Here is a 16,961-nt window from a genome sequence, read left to right as displayed (position 1 = left end):
CCGCGCCCCGGGTCCCCGTGTCCCCGCTCGCTCCGCTGCCCGGCCCGGCTGGGCTGGGTTGCTCGCTGCCCTCCTTCGTTCCCTCTTTTCCTCCCTCCCTCCTTCCCTCCCTTGCTCCCTCCTTCCCTCGCTCCGGCTCCAATCCCCACTTCCCGCCCCGCTCCCCGCCCCCTAGCCCTCTCTTCTCCCCACCTTCTCCCGAAGCCTGTAGGAGACCCAGACTGGAGAGGAGAGACGGAGAGAGACCCCGAGACCCTGCCAGGTCCCCCTCTGGGGAGCGGGAGAGTAGGGGCTCCCTGGGCTGACCTTTTCACCCCTCTCCTCCCAGCCAGAGGTCGGGGGTGGGGTGGAACACAGCCATCGGGTTCGAGGGTCCTTCTGGTCGCCCCCCTCCCCCGGCCCACCCGGGGACGCTCCCAGGCCCCGCGTCGGTGCACTTGGGCTTGGGGTCAGGCCTAGACGGCCTCTGGCTTCCTGTTTCCCAAGCAGTTGGACACACACACTTCTCCTCCCTCTTTCCCAGCCGGGCCTGGCACACAGCCAGAGCCGATAAACAGAGGACAGATCAACAGCCTCCCGTCCTAGTTATTGACGTCCGTGGTTTTCTCCGCAAGGAAATGTACTTCGGTGAGGGGCTGGGGCAGTGACCCCTCTAGCTTAAAGTACCCAGGGAGCTTAGCATGAATTCAGTTCACATTTACAGTACTAAGTACCCAATCTGTGCTGAAAACGGTGTGCTAGGCCCTAGGGGAGATTGGAAGTTTTTAAATACCTGGTCCCTGTCCACAGGGAGCTTACAATCCAGTAGTGGTATCCGATACAAATTCGTAACTATATCAGAAAATAAAGCGTGTGCGTAAGAGGTGAGCAAGGTATCTTGTAGGAGGCAGGGAAGCCTTGATGGAGGAGGACTACATTTGAATTGGGCCTTTTAAGGAGGGGTAGGCACTAATAAGCCTATGCCTGAAAAGGAGTCAAGAGACAGAATATACCAAAATATTCACAGCAGTACTGTTCGGATTAGCAAATAACTAGAAACTTATGTAGGGTCCCAGAGATTGAGGAATGATTGATAAAAGGATGGATTGACAAAGATGACAAGAGAGGAAAATGACGAATGTGGAGGGGCTGTGGGAAAGCAGAGACACTGGTATGTTCTTGGTGGAGCTATGGATTGGCCCAGCTATTCTGGAAAGCAATTTGGAACTATGTCCCCAAAGTTACTAAATCATACATAAACCCCATATCTCATAGTGATACCAATACTAGGCCCATAATCCCCAAAGAGAGATGAGGATCTATATTGAAAAATATGGGTAGGAAGTCTTTTTTGTGGTGGCCCCAAACTGGAAATTAAGAGGATGTCATCCTATTCAGGAAGGGCTAGACACACTGTGGCATATGAATGTAATGGAACATTATTGTGCCATAAGAAACGACAAAAGGAAATTGGAAAGACTTGTATGAACCCATGCAGAGTGAAGTGAGCAAAACCAGAGAAATTTGTACAATAACAACGTAGGGGAAAAAAAACTTTGAAAGACTTTAGAACTCTGATCAATGCAATGATAAGCCATAAATCCAAAAGAATGAAGAGGAACATGGCATCTCCTGACAGAGAAGTGATGAACTTAAAAGAAAAGTAAGTGTTTGGACATGACTGTTCAATATGGAAATTTGTTTTGCTGGATTAGGCATCTAAGTATCAAGGACTTGATTTTTCATGTTTTTTTTTTTTACTGAGGTAAGTGGGAGGGACAGATTAATAAAACAATTTTTTTTTAAATTTGGGTATATGAATGCAATGGAATCATATTATGCAGTAATAAATGACAAATAAAATGTAAGTCCTAAAGCATAGGTCTTCCCATGTCACTCCCTGACACTGACTTCAGTGGCTTCAATTTATCACCTCCAGATGACAGACCCTGAGTTTGGCATTCAAACCTCTTCACAACTTGGCCCCTTTCTAACCTTTCCAGTCTTTTTACACTTGATTCTACATTAATGAATAAGCCTACAGTACTCAACAAGGATGAACTGCTTACATTCTAGTATAGGGAAATGACACTATATGTTTCCTCTTAACCATGTTATCATCAGGGACCATTAAGGGAGTATAATTATAATTATAATAATTATTATTATTATTATTTTGGTGAGGCAATTGGGGTTAAGTGACTTGCCTAGGGTCACACAGCTAGTGTCAAGTGTCTGAAGTCACATTTGAACTCAGGTCCTCCTGACTCCACGATCGGTGCTCTATCCACTGGAGTGTGTATAATTAGACAAGGCCTGAGAGTGGTTCTTTGATGATTTTAAGAGAATGGAAAGAAATAGGAAGAGGAATATCCTGGGATTGAGGGAGGTTATGGGGAAGGGAAAGAAAGGTTAAGGAAAATTAGTATAATCAGGTTGTGCAAGTAGGCACCTAAACAGGGAGTGAAGAAAGTGACTAACACTTGAACCTTACTCTCATCTGAATTGGTCAAAGGTGGGAAGATTACATACACATACACAGAGAGTTGAGTACAGGAATACATTTCACTCAACAGAGAAAGGAGGGAAAGAGAAGAGAAAGGGGGAATTATAGGGAGAGTACATTAAAGGAGGGGTTAGTCCTAAGCAAAAGAAACTCTTAGGATGTATCAAAAAACCGTAGTCCTTTTTGAGATGGTAAAGAATGGGAATCTGAAGGGGTTCCATAAATTGGGGAATGGATGAACAAGTGATGACATAGATATGATGAAATATTATTGTGCTGTAAGAAATGATGAAGGGGATAGTTTCAGAGAAACCTGAGAAGACCTGTATGAACAGATGCAGAGTGAACAGAACCAGGAGAATAATTTATATGATGAAAACAATATGGCAAAAGTAAACAACGCTGACTTAGATTAGGAACTCAGATCATAATTCCACAGGATTAATGATGAAACATTTAACCACTTCCTGATAAGAGAGGTGAATGACTCAGAGTGCAAGATGAGATAACATATATTTTTTGGATGTGGACAAGAAATTTTATTTGCTTGACTATACACGTTTGTAACAAGAGTTTTGTTTTTCTTTCATTAAACAGAGTAGAGGGAAGTATTGGGATAGGAGGGAGAAAAGGTGGATTTTTGCTGGTTGAAAAAAATTTTAAATAAAATGAAATTGAACTCGGAGTAATGGAAAAACTAATAAAGGATAATGAAACATATCCTTCCTCATAGTACAAAGGTATGGGGGGGGCTATTAGAACAGAATATTGCATAGATTGTCAGTCTCTGTTTCAGACCTTTTCCCTTATTTATTTTGGTCATGAGGAAGGGCTTGATATGTATGTGGTGGCTGGAAAAAGACGGCTGTAAAGACAAAGGGCAAAAAGCATTTCATATATATATTTGCATATATAGCTATATACACACACACATACACCCATACATGTGTATATATTTCCCACATATATTTATATTTGCATATGTACATACATATTCAAATACAGGATGGGTGGGAATTCAACAAAAGGATCAACTCTAGGTTAGGGAAGAGAGGAGGAGAAAGCACCTAGCCTTGGGAATAGTTCCACTTAGTTTAGGATAGTAAATGAGATTGTGGAGAGCCTTGAATGCCAGGCATTGAAGTGTCTTTCAGGCTGAGGTGAGCTGGTACCAGCTTTAATAGGCTCTTGACTTTTCTCAATATTCAGTGTGAGCATTTATACCTCAGAAATCAGCAAATGCTACAAATTGGGGCTTGTTTTTTTTTTATTGATTTATTGTTTTGTTGATTGTCTAGATTTAAGAAAGTAATCGAGGGGCAGGGAGGCGGTGCAGTGGAAACAGCACTGGCCCTGGAGTCAGGAGGACCCAAGTTCAAATCCAGCTTCAGACACTTGACACTTACTAGTTGTATGACTCTGGGCAAGTCACTTAACCACATTGCCTAGGCTAAAAAAAAAAAGTAATTGAGAAAATCATAATAATGCAGATTAAACTTAATAGTGTGTGTGGTATACTCCTCCCCACCCCCAAGTTAAACGTTTACCAGCATACCATTGCAAATCATGTTGCTGAATTGGAGTTGTTGAAACAGAGATGAGGACCCAGGAAGAGATTTATCTTTTCCTCTCCTTGGCCAGGATGTTTTCCCCACTCTTCCCTTAGTTCTTCCTCTTACCAGGGAGAATTTATTAAAAGGGCCAAGGGAAGGAGCATGCTAAGGAAGAGAACATAGATCATTTCATCTAGCTCTGTCTCTGAGCAGGATCATATCCTACCCATCCCAGTCACTGGAGAATCTCTTATTTTTAAAGACTTCTTCCTAACCTTTGCCTTTTCCTCTCCCCATTCCAAAAAGAGATTCAAATCTCCCACATTCAAGAACTTTCTCACGTCTATGTCTAACTTTAATCCCTCTAACTTAAGTATAAACTGTTTGCTTATGATAATGAACAAGCAATTATTAAGCACATACTATATACTGGACACTGTTGTGCACTTGGGATGCAAAGAAAGACAAAAACAGCTCCTGCCCTCCAGGAGCTCACGTTCTAAAAGGGAGATAATACGTAAACAACTAGGTACAGGGGGAGCTAGGTGGCACAGTGGATAGAGCACCCGCCCTGGAGTCAGGAGGACCTGAATTTGAATCTGGCCTCAGACACTAGCTGTGTGACCTTGGGCAAGTCATTTAATCCTGATTGTCTCCAAAAAACAAACAAAAATAAATAACTAGGTACATCTAAGTTATACAAAATGTAAAACTGAAAGATCATCTCAGAGGGAAGGAAGGCTCTACTAACCGTGGGTAGGGACCCAGGAAGGCTTCCTGCAGAAGATGGGATATGAATTGAGTATTTCAGGATACCAGGGAAGCCAGGAGGTGAGGGAGCAGGGTGGGGTATGGGGAGAGGGGAGCCATTTTAGGCTAGGGGCAGACAACATGAAGGCACAGGGCCCATCAATGGAGAGTTATGTGCAAGCAAGGTCAGCGAGGCTGGATCCTTGAGTACATGGAGGTGGAAGGGATGCTAGGCCTGGGCGGGGAGAGGAGGGCCAAGCAAAAGCAGAGTTGTGGGGGCAGCTAGATGGTGCAGTGGATAGAGCACCAGCCCTGAAGTCAGGAGGACCTGAGTTCAAATCCAGCCTCAGACCAAACACTTGACTCTTACTAGCTGTGCGACCCTGGGCAGGTCACTTAACCCCAATTGCCTAAAAAAAAAGCAGAGTTGTGAGTTGGGTAGTCTTGTGAGGAACAGCAATAATTGGAATGTGGAGAGTCAAGTGGAAGAAAACTGGTGGGGCTGGAAGGGGCCAGGTGGGAAGAGCTTTAAATGTCCTACACAGGACTTTATATTTGATTCTGGAGTTTATTTACTGAGTATGACAATCATTAGCACTTTAGGCACCTGGGTTAAGGATGGACTGGAGAGGGGAGAGACACTGGATAGAAAACTATTGCAAGAGTCCAGGTAAGAGGATCTGGGATGGCTATAGGTAGTTATAACCTCTTTTTTGTTGTTGTGGCTTTTGTTTTTTTTTTTTTCGGTGAGGCAATTGGGGTTACGTAACTTGCCCAGAGTCACACAGCGAGTGAGTGTTATGTGACTGAGGCTGGGTTTGAACTCGGGTCCTCCTGACTCCGGGGCTGGTGCTCTATTCACTGCATTACCTAGCTGCCCTAATCTGTTAGTAGGATGGCAAGATGTGAGACAAAAAATTTCTAGTCCTTAACCCAGTTTTCTCTTAATGCAGATGTAGCATCCGATAGCTGACTAGGCCTTCAGGGAGGCAGGTTAATAGGCACAGTGTGTGCAGGGAGGGGCAGCAGGGGTAGTGTGTATGGGATTTGAACTATGCCTATCCCGTAAGGAATGAAGGCTGTCTTACTCTGACTCCAAGTTCAATGCCCATTACTGCCCCCATGGCCCCTTGCCTCCCTTATCCGCCACAGTTTTCCCCACCTTCCATGATGGAAGCAATAGTGAGACTATGTGCATGGAGGAATAGATGCTCATGGGATGAATGCCTAGTATCTGCCCGGGAGAGAGCTCCAACCAGTTCTGAGCTCTGCCTCTCTGGCCACCCCAGCCTCCGTTCTATCATTTTCTCTTTCCTACCTCATTTTGACTCTGGCAGGGCCTAAGAAATCTGGTATTGATTATGGGACTACAGGGCCAAAGCCAATTGTGCTGGGAGTCCCTGACTCAGAGCTGGGTCGGGGGAAGTAGCACATGGTGCAGAGGTCACCCATGGGGCCTTCGTAGAGGGGCTTCTGGGTGCGGCTGGAATCTAGGGACCCTTGGTTCTTATTATTTCTAAAGGAGAGAGGCCCAAGAAAACATGCTTATCAATTTTGGCCAGTTTGGGTATCATTTGAGAAGGGGGAAGGCTGAGGGGCAAAAAACAGGGATGGGGGACTTTGGGAAGAGGGGGCAGGGGCTGGGAGGAGATAGGGGAGAAAAAGCTGAACAGGAAAGACAAAGGAAGGATGTGACAGGGCTGGGGCTGTCTCTTTTCTGCTCTTGGTAATAGCTAATAGCCTGGTGCTGTAGTGGCTAAAGTCGTGGGCATGGAGTTAATGAAAACCTCTTCAAATCCTGCCTCATTTACTAGCTGTGTGACTGACCTTTGGAAAGTCAGCCTCTCTGGGCCTCTGAGCTTCCTTCTAGCTCCTCCTATGGCTTAGGTCAAGTTACCTGATAGTATTTGCCCTATGTTAGTGTTTGTCACTAATTAACTGGCTGTGTGGCCTTGGATAAGTCACTTTCCATCTTGAGGTTTCAGTTTCCTCATCTGTAAAATAAAGAAGGTCCAACACTAATATTTTATAAAGCTGGAATGTTTGTTTGTTGAATTGGATTCGCATTCTTTAGGGACATATTCTTAACACCTCTCCCTAGCATGCTACTCCAGACACCATTGGGAAATTCATGCATTCAATGTCTACTAAAGGGCCACACACAGTGCCAATTACTGGGGCTAGCTCTAGGCAGGAATATAAAGATACTCTGGCCTTCAAAAGATTCTATTTGTGATGGGACAACTACAGTCACAAGGAATCTGGGGCCAAGACCTTCAACTCGGGAGAGGCTGCAGGGAGGAAGGATGAGGACAAGAAGGGTGGGGGGCAGAGGACACACAAAAGGTGATGGAGGTAAGGTGACAAGGAGTGGAGTTGGAAGGCCCTTGGTATTTGGGATCTCAGCTCAGAGCTGTGATGAATCAAGAAAGAGAGCTAAGCAGAGCAGTAGGTGATGGTGAACAGATGCTGATGAGGAGAAAGCCAAGCTATACCCACCCCCGCCCCCTCCCCCCAATCTGCCCTCTCACCTTGATTCCACAGAGGGCAGCCCACCTTGTCACAGCAGGAACCCCCTCTTCCATGATCTCCCCACAAGCACTTCCTGCTCCTCCAAAAATTGGTAAGAGTTCTGCGTTCCACTGGCTGGGATGGGGGGAGTTCAAGCAGAGGGGTTGAGAGAGGGAAACTGGGGAGTGGAGGGGAAGGGGCTGAGCTGGCTCCAGGGGCGGATCTCCAAGCTGAAGACAGAGGCTGCCTTGTCTCACAGAAGGTTGTCCAGCCTGGTGGGTGGAGAGCAACACAGCTACACCCTCTCCATCTCTTCTCCCCCCCCCCCCCCCCCCCCCCCCCCGGCTCCCTCTCTAGCCTCCTGGAAATGGGATCTAGGGTAAGGGAGTCCCTCCCCCCCCTCACTGCACTGCCTCCCCACCCCCCCAGCCCTATGGGCCATAATGTTGCCAGGAGACAAAATTTATTTGGCAAATACACTTTCTAGGAGCAGATGTGCAACCCTAGCAGCGCCCTGGGAAACCAGATGCTGTTGGCTGATGGAACTAACACAACGCCCCCGACTTCATGCTCTGGGGACCATTGTGGCCTGAGCACTTTTTTTTTTTCTGAAGGGAAGGTGACCATCCAAGTGGGAAAGAAAAGTAGGCCAACCAGCCCAAAGACATAACACCTTTATTAAGATTGCTCTAGCCCTACAACAGCCATTCTGAAAAGAACCAAGTTTGGAGCTCCACAAGGCCTTAGCAAATCTAACCCTTTCATTTTAAGGATGCGTGGAGACCCACAGAGATTATGACTTCCCCAGCCACACAAGCAGTTGTAGTTATCTGGGACTGGGACCAGGACCGGGACCAGGACCAGGGATACGGGTTCCAAACCAACCCATTCTTCATTTCTACCTGTTAATCAACCCAATCCCCAAAGACCAGGCCAACATAGTTAAGGCCATTTAGAAGCAGCCAGAGGTGGAATAAAGAACAGTACTAGAGCAGGTGGGGAGGTATTCTTCTCCTTACTCACTACCTCAGGCCAGACCTAGCCAGGGAGGTGGATCCCCCTTCTCATTCTCCCCTAGCTGGCTGCACCACTGCCCCTCTTGGGAGGGAGGGGACCACAAATGTTGGCAAGCCAGGTGCGAGGAGGCCAAGAAACTCTTCAGCCAAACGAAGTCAATGGCTCCAGGCCCCCGTGGCTCTGATACTGATGCTTGAGGTTTCCCAGGTTCCTTCCCTCCCTAGAAATACTTATTTCTAACCCATTCTTTCCCACTTCTACCATAACAGACCTCCTGTTAGGAAAAGTCCCACTAGGTCTGATGGAAGGGTCACGGCTCCTCTGACTTTATCAAAAATGACTCTGGCAGCTGGGGCACTGCATCTTTTAGCTTTTTACACCCCGACCCACAGAGAGTCAGCCTCTGGTTTCTGTTGCAATGGAGAGGGGAGAAGATATCCTTTTTTCAAAGATAAAGATAAAAATGAAAATATGGAGAAAAAGAATTCATGACTATACTGACCCTGCACCACATATGCTCAAGAACTCCTGGCCATTTATGACCAAAGGAAATAGCACAAATGAAATAAGGTGGAACAACCTTGCAAGACATTCAAGGGCAACACCATGGGAAATGGGCAGAGACCATTTTAAATGCTCTTAATCCCTAGTTGTCAATTAGCATCAAATGAGATGCTGCCTACAGTGGTGCTTTCCAAAAAACAGCATCCATTTGTAAATTATATAAATATGATGAACTTTCAATAACTGGGGATGGGAAGTGTCCATGTACCAAAAATTTATAAGCACTAAGTGTGCAAATAAAAGAATTTCAGCATTAAAAAGGAACTTTTAAAGATTAGGTTTATTTGGAGAAAACAAAACAAAAAACCCGGAAAAAAAAAACACCACCAAATCCCACAGCCCAAAGGATGGGGATTTTACATCATAAGACATCTCCCAGGTAGTAAGTCTACAGATTACAAATCATTTTCATAGAAGATATCTTTGTACAAATTTTACATGTCTTCAGGTGCTGGACGCAAATCAATCCTTGTACCTGGTCTAACAGAGGGAGCAAGAAGGGAAGTGGAGAGAACAGCTTCTTGGATACAACTATTTGGAAGGAGAGTAGAAATGAAGAGGGCAAACCCTACCTTATCAACACCTATGGCAAACAGGTTGTAACTGCTTAAGTCTGGATATGCCTTCTAAATGTCCACTTCCTAGCTAATGGCCCATCCATGCCAATTACTTGTATTTAGTAATTTATTCAATTTGTCTACCTTTTATTTCCACCTCATAAAATGATTCAATATACTCACTGCTGCAGCCACACAAATACCATCTCACCAACTTGGCTAAGCTGGGAATAATCTAAGACTGCCTGGAGAAGAACTGTGCAAGTGTTAGAGACTGGGATGGCATCCTCCTCTCCTAGGTGTTCATATCTGGTGAAGGGGGAAGAAAGTATCTACACTAAGCGGACCCTCACAACGTTGCACATAAAATCAAATACAGTGGTCTTTTGTGTTGCAACAGAAACCAATGCCCTGTTGAGTAGTTCTCTCACAATCATCATTTATTCTCTCAGGGGAAGATAAAAACCCACACACTGATCTAGGCCACATAATAAATCTGAATATTAGTGTGGGATTCCAGTGGAGAGAAGGACAACTCCTAAAAACATCAACCATCAAAATGAATGGAGAAAATGGCTGGGGAAAGGCTACCAATTTAATAGCCTCTATCAATCCATTCCTTATTCACTTCCTAAGATCACCTCTTCCATTTTGCTGGTGCTCACAAGGGATCAAGGAAGCTGGTGCTGGCACAGACCAGGGTGAGGAACAAGGAGTAGCAAGAGGGGTGAAAAGGGAGCAATGGGAAGCTCTTCTGCTTTAGAATAGCAATTTAATTCCTCACCTGACAACTCCCTGGTTTCTAAGGCCCAAGAAATGACCTGTTACATGACATAAACACAAGATGTTAGTTGGGGAGACTGCAGAAAAGGAGAGTGGGTAGTAAGGGAAGTATATAAGACTTTAACTGTACTTAAGGCCCGAAATTCTTAAGATTGAGGATTGCAATAGATTATGGAAGAATCTACAAGTTCCCACATCTATGTTCCAAGAAATAATTGCTTATGTTTTCTGGAGATTCTGACCTTTCACTCTATCTAGTCCAAAAGGATTCACGTCACCCCCAGACCCATATTACCCCTCCCACTGCATCTGATCACCAAGTAATATATCTATTCCTCTTGGCATCAACTCCCAACCACCCCCTTGGGGGGTAAAACCGGACAACATTTCCCTCCATTACTGGCCCCCAGCAGCTTGGGATTAAATAAGAGGAGGGGCTGGCAGCCTCCTGGAGACTAAAATAACCTCAGAGACTAGTTAGCCTACCTTCAAGGATGGAAGTTTTATTTGGATAATGTTTCAGAATTCATATATGCCATAATAAGATAGCAAGAATTAAGAGGGAGAAAACCCACCTCCTTCCTTCTATCTGTCCTATCGCCCAACCAGCTTTCAGAAACCAACTCATTAATATTATTAACGTTTCTGCTAAAAGGAGGACCCTAGGTATTAATCATACAGGCAATTTTGGGGTGCTGCTAAAACACATCAGAACTTTTCTTTTAAAAAGCTGTATGTCTCTCTCTCTCTCTCTGGCTACACTGGTTGGAAATTCTCCAGTTAGTTTAATACTTTAAAGGCTGCAGCAGCATGCAAAAGAATTTCATTGTTTTCCTTTTTGTCCTTAAAAAAAAAAGTTAAGAAAGGTCTCCAGGAGATGGTGAGTTTTATTTTGTCGTGTCTGGATAGAGGTTTGATTTGCTCTCGAATGTTGCAGTTTGGTGAGAGACGGGGAGAAAGCACAAGATGTGGAGGTTTATTCGTTGTAGTCTTCGCCCTCATTTTCATCTTCACCATCAACAGAGAGAGCTGCGTACTTGCTTGCAGAACTAAATTTCTGTAAGAATCAGAGCAATGGTGTGGGTAAGACACATGATACTTTCTTATGTAGGGATTATGAGCTTTCTGAGTCACATCTCACTATCACTGGGCTCATCTTCTTGACAAACAAAATTGGAGAAATTTTCTGCCTTTGTATTTTGAAAGGTATTTGTACTCTAGAGTAAATGGGCCTATCTTTCTTTTTCCTTTTAGGACATTTGCCCGTTTGTATATATTTTTTTAAGCTCTTCTCCCTTCTCTCAGAAGGTGGGAAAAGGGGTATCTTTTTACACTGCAGATACAGATTAAGCACTTTTGTCAGTGCTTCCTCATTCTACCCCCATAAGGGTCATAAAGACCTTGCCAATTCCAACAAATTTTAAAAAGTAATTAAAAAAAAATCACTCCATTTACATGTTTTGGGTAAGCTGGCACAATTCAAAGCAAAGTTATAAGGTCCCAGAGAAGTAGAATTTCAGAAAAAATGACAGCAAACAAAAACTAAAGATTAACACGTTAACACTTACAGAGGCCGGATTTTCTTCAGGTTTCTTTGGCTCAGATGCAGGTCTTGAGTCTTGATCTCTTCTGCCATCCTTTCTGCAAAGGGAGATGACGGAAGAAAAAAAATATATGCCTCCTTCAGATACCTATTACCTGCACATTTGGAGATTTCTAATTTCTTAAGTCTGACGCCACTTAGTACAGATGCTATCAAGTTCAGTAAAAATGTACCTAAGGGGTTTTTACCTCCGGTGGACACTTAACTCTGGCAGATAATCTGAGACAACAAATAAGAGGCCACACCTGCACAGACATGTAACATGGAACAGTGGAGAACACAAAAGATCTGAGTGCAGAATCTCTCCTGTTGGGCAAGTTATTTTATCTTCCTTGTACCTCAATTTTCTCATCTATAAGATCAGAACTGGACTAGATGATCTTATTAACAGTTTTAAATGGTCTTTTTAAGGTTTGTTTTGGGGATTACGACTTCTCTGCTATGATGCCATTTACGTCTTCTGTGTGAAAACACACCCCACACCCCACACTCCTGATAGAAAGGAAGCATCTTCCCTCCAGCTATACACCTGGGGGTCAGGGAACATAACCGCACCTATCAGACTCCTTCCAATGGTCTTTACTCCCTCCATCCACTGGGCCACGGCTGGAGTTCCCACTTTGGCCTTTCAGCACACTCATCCCATCTACCTTATTCTCATCTGCTGGAATAGAAAAATACAAAATTATTGAAGAAAAGCAGGCTTGGGTGAAGGGGAAAAAGTGGCAACCATGGTTTAGAATGGAGGTGGCACAGCTAAATCAATACTTGGATGGACTGACTATGGGCTTCTTCTCAAGCTCTCTCAAAAAGAGTCATAACATTTTTAAGTGACCTTGGCCTTGTGGGTTTGGTCTTTCAATTCTGACAGAGAATGTTCATTTCCTTCTCTTTGTTTTTTCTTCCCCCCCTTAGAGATGAATGTTCTACCAGGAAAGGGCAGGGCCCTGGGCTCTCTCAAGAGAGCTTTCCTGCCCTCTAGTGGCAAGAAGAAAGCATTGACCAAGCATCCAGAGAGTAAGCCTTAGGGGAAAGGGAGAATGAATTTTGCCTTCTATGTAGGCTAATGGTTAAAGAACCAATTCCAAGGAATATACCTCACCTTTTCTTGAAATATTAGCTGGTCCTTCCTCAGACTGCTGGGATGTTACCTTTCCTCCACCACTAAGGAAAAATAGACATTAACAAGATTTATCAAATAGTCCAAGGAGGCACATGTGACAAATTTAGGACTACATTGTCAAAAGCTCTGAAAAGCATTATAATATTTAACATCATGACATTTAAATGAAAAGGGAAGATAACAACATGGAAGATATTATACCTAATGTTTTATCAGGGGCAGCTAGGTGACACAGTGGGTAGAGTACTGGGCCTGGAGTCAGGAAGACCTGAGTTCAAAATCTAGCCTCACTTACTAGTTGTCCAACCCTGGTAAAGTCACCTAGCCACTGTTTGTTTTCTCAATTGTAAAATAAGGACAACTACCTCACAAGGTTATGGTGAGGATCAATTGGAATATCGGTAAGGTGCTTAGTATAGGCTTATTCTCGGTAATGGAATACCACTGTGCTTTAAGAAGTGATAAGCAGGAAGACTTCAGAAAAGCCTGGAAAGACTTGTACGGACTGATGCTGAGTGAAGGGAGCAGAACCAGGAGAACGTTGTACAGCCGCGTTGTGCGATGACTAACTTTGATAGACTTAGCCCTTCTCAGCAATGCAAGGATCTAAGACATCTCCAAAAGTCTCATTCTGGAAAATGCTATCCACATCCAAAGAAAGAACAATGTAGTTCGAATGCAGATTGAAGCATACTATTTGCTATTTCCTAAATTTTGTTTCCTCTTTCTTGTGGTTCCTTCTATTGGTTCTAATTCTTCCTTACAACATGAGTAATACGAAAATGTTTAATAGGAATGCATATATATGTGTGTGTATATATATACATACATACATACATATATATATATATAGCCCATATCAGATTGTGCACCATCTCAGAGAAGGAGATGGGGAGGGAGGGGGAGAAAAATTTAAAACTCAAAACTTGTGGAAGTGACTGTTGATAAATGAAATTAATAATTAAAAAAAAATTATATGCTTATTCTCTCCCCTTAACCCCCTTTATTGGTAATCTTAAATCTAAATAAGGTATTACAGCATCAATAAAATAGTCAATATCAAATCGACCCCAATCCCATAGCTGACACAGTGCTGCCCCTACAAGCCCAGACTCACCTTGTGGGAGACTGTTGCTCTGAAGAGTCTGAGCTCTGAGATCGGACAGGAGGATTGGAGCTTCGTTTCACCCAGGCGTTTTCCTTTGGGGGGGGTGCAGGCATCACCTTTAAGGGAAGCTGATCTGATTTAGAAGGCTTGGAAGTTGGAGACTGAGAGTCTTCTTCCTTGTTGAATGTTTCATTTTCTAGGGATTTCTCACTCTCCCTCCTTCGTGTGTCTGTAGGGACAGTACGATAATAACCTATCAACAGAAAGGGTAGGAGCTCTTCACAGTGACTTTGTTTCCTTAATATTTTACTAATGTCACACCAGGATAAGTACTTTGATCAGTTTCAGTTTTTTCTTATCACTGTTCCAAGAATACTGTCAAATGTAATAATATGTGACAATGCTCTGCCAACACTAAGATGCTATATAAAGGTTAGCTACTATGATTCCTGGCATTATTTTATAATTGTCTTAAACTGGGTTATTTGAAATTATGGTTTAATTACTACCATTATCATGAGCAAGATTAAATTCATATTTAAAATAGCAATTCAATAGCCACTTTCAGAAAGAGATATCATAGGGTCAAATATAAGCACTGCATGAATAAACTTAATTTCCTGGAAAGTTTTAGAAGGCAGAGGAATAAGACAGCACACATATAGTCCCTGTTCAGGATGGTTCTATTCTTTCCTCTACCCACATGTCCTCCTCTTCTGTACTCCATCACATGCTGCCCCCTCCAATCCCCAACCCCACCAGATTTTCAGAGAAAGAAAATAATTTCCTCAAATTGTAGCAAGAGCTACAGTTTTTATGACTTGTCAGGTCCCTTGGAGATTTTAAAAATCTAATCTAAAATAAAAATAAATGGGTTGAGATACATTATTTAGTTAGTATATTGATTTTTGGAGGCAAATGGAACATTTTCCAGAAGCTATCAAGATACAATCTAAAAATGCAATACGAATTCCCTTTTAAGTGCAAATCCATGTGAATAGGCACACAAAATAAAAATGTACCTACAAAACAATTTATAAGGAACATTAACACACAGGGTTCATATCCTAAGAAGCTATTTTAAAACAGTATGTATCAACAGCAAATTCCTACAATACGTGTAGAAAAAAAAGACATACAATTTCAGCTTTGAAGCGTGAGTTATAAATTCTCAAATATAAAACACTTAGGTGGAAAAACTGAAGCACAGTGTAGATTTGGCAAAGAAAATACTAGCCAATACATTCAGCACCCTCAATAAAAGCTAAAAAATTGAATGAAAAAGATATTTCCAAATAAGAAGCTCTATTATTTGTTAAATAATTTGTGTAAATTTCAGTTCTGCATACTATCCCTGGCTTCGAAGAACACAGTGAACTGAGCTAGTCATAAGGCATGTTTCCCTCCCCTTATCTTGACTTACTTCTGCCAGATGGAGCTGTATTCCCAGTCTGTGATGATTCACTTCCTGTCCTTGACCGTTCCTGAGTCTCCTCACTTCGCCAACTTGGGTGTCTATAAGAGAGAGGGGGATGAAATACAAGTATCTATTGCCCAAATGACAGAAGCCTGGACTGTCTGGGGTCATTCAGTACCACCAATTGATTTCGGCTTAATTGCAGATGGCTCTGGGGGTAGGGGAAAAACTCTTCCCAGAGTGCGTTCCCCACCTCACCTCTCCCGGGGCCGTCTTTCCAGTTTCGGCTCCTCCAGCTGACGCTGCAGTTTCTCTTGCTCCTTTTGCAGTCGTTCTTCTACTTCTCGTTCCCTAGCAGCTGTATCCACTGGCTTTGCTCCTCCAAAGATGGAGGCAGCTCGGCTAGACTGTGAGGTGCTAGCTGATGAATCTTCGTCCTTGGGTGCACTACGGGGCTTCAGATTCAGTTTGGGTCTCTGGGGGGGACCTGAGTTACAGAAAGCCCTATGTGAGGTCTCTTCAAATCTGTTTCTACAGGCTTAAAACCAGATTCTCGGGGCAGCCAGGTGGCGCAGTGGATGTAGCACCAGCTCTGGATTCAGGAGGACCTGAGTTCAAATGTGGCCTCAGACACATAACACTTAGCTGTGTGACTTTGGGAAAGTCACTCAACCCCACTGCCTAGCCAAAAAAACAACAAACAAACAAAAAAACCACCCAGATTCTCACACACAGGCATCTGCTCCAGGTTAGAATGAATGGTCCACCAATTCAGCATCATCTTTAAAAATAGCAACAATGGACTTTGTAGACAGTATGAGCTGTTCTCCAGAGGAGCCCTCTTCCACTCAGATCAGCCTGTTTCCCCAACACCCGACCTTGCTAGTTCCTTAAGCTACTGAACTAGAATCTCTTTCTCCTTCCTTTCATAGACAAACACTATTGAAAAAGCCATTTATGCAGAGTCACCAATGATTGATTTCTTCTACTTACCCAACTGCTGCCTTGTTGAACCTTTATGCACATCTTATCCCACAATGGCCCAAAAGCTTTGCTCTGGCCCATCTTCTTTTCTAGCTCTACATCTCCCTTTTGATCCTCTTATCAGTTGTCATGGGTTTGGGTTTAATTATTACTCCTAGGCAGATGGCTCCCCAAAATAGATATCCAGCCCTAGACACTCCTCCATAGCTCCAGTCCTGCTCCACTGATTGCCTGCCTGTCAAATACCTCCCCAAAAGATGACCCCTGGTTATCTCCAACATATCTAAAGCAGGACTTCTCACATTCCCCTCTAAACTTATCAAAATTCCCTACTATAGGTGAAGAAACTGCCACCTTCCTAGTCATCCAGCTTTACAACCTTGGCACTGTCCTAAATTCTTCCCTTTCTACCTTCTATCCATGTCCATTCTGTTTGCAAGCTTCATTGATGCTATGACCAAAACATCCACCGCCCTTATCCCCAACTACTTCCTATGAGTTGTCTC

At 43.5% G+C, this 16,961-nt stretch overlaps 1 protein-coding gene and 1 long non-coding RNA gene across 5 annotated transcripts in view; both read right to left on the bottom strand.

The window, feature by feature from the left end:
- Positions 1 to 3,151: 3,151 nt before the first annotated feature.
- Positions 3,152 to 7,594, bottom strand: LOC110194119 (uncharacterized). The gene is made up of 3 exons (XR_002320633.2): positions 7,320 to 7,594; positions 4,041 to 4,203; positions 3,152 to 3,935 (listed from the first exon to the last, which is right to left on the bottom strand). It is a non-coding gene; the product is annotated as an uncharacterized LOC110194119 (long non-coding RNA).
- A 1,547-nt stretch (positions 7,595 to 9,141) lies between these two features.
- The window catches only part of EIF4B (eukaryotic translation initiation factor 4B), a 40,018-nt gene continuing 32,198 nt past the window's right edge, over positions 9,142 to 16,961 (bottom strand). Inside the window, exons 9-15 of one of the 4 annotated variants that reach the window (XM_020966097.2) lie at positions 15,730 to 15,958; positions 15,478 to 15,569; positions 14,064 to 14,307; positions 12,926 to 12,987; positions 12,379 to 12,487; positions 11,789 to 11,861; positions 9,142 to 11,277 (exon numbers count right to left, since the gene is read on the bottom strand). In XM_020966097.2, coding sequence (XP_020821756.1) covers positions 11,197 to 11,277; positions 11,789 to 11,861; positions 12,379 to 12,487; positions 12,926 to 12,987; positions 14,064 to 14,307; positions 15,478 to 15,569; positions 15,730 to 15,958 — 890 coding nt within the window. In that variant the 3' untranslated portion in view covers positions 9,142 to 11,196. The remainder of the gene's footprint in view (positions 11,278 to 11,788; positions 11,862 to 12,378; positions 12,488 to 12,925; positions 12,988 to 14,063; positions 14,308 to 15,477; positions 15,570 to 15,729; positions 15,959 to 16,961) is intronic. The other 3 variants (XM_020966098.2, XM_020966100.2, XM_020966101.2) reach the window with 3 other exon arrangements.

This window comes from Phascolarctos cinereus, unplaced genomic scaffold, assembly GCF_003287225.1.
Source record: "Phascolarctos cinereus isolate Bilbo 61053 unplaced genomic scaffold, phaCin_HiC Scaffold_1;HRSCAF=81, whole genome shotgun sequence".
NCBI classification, from domain to species: Eukaryota; Metazoa; Chordata; class Mammalia; order Diprotodontia; family Phascolarctidae; genus Phascolarctos; species Phascolarctos cinereus.
This window is presented reverse-complemented; position numbering and strand designations above follow the sequence as displayed.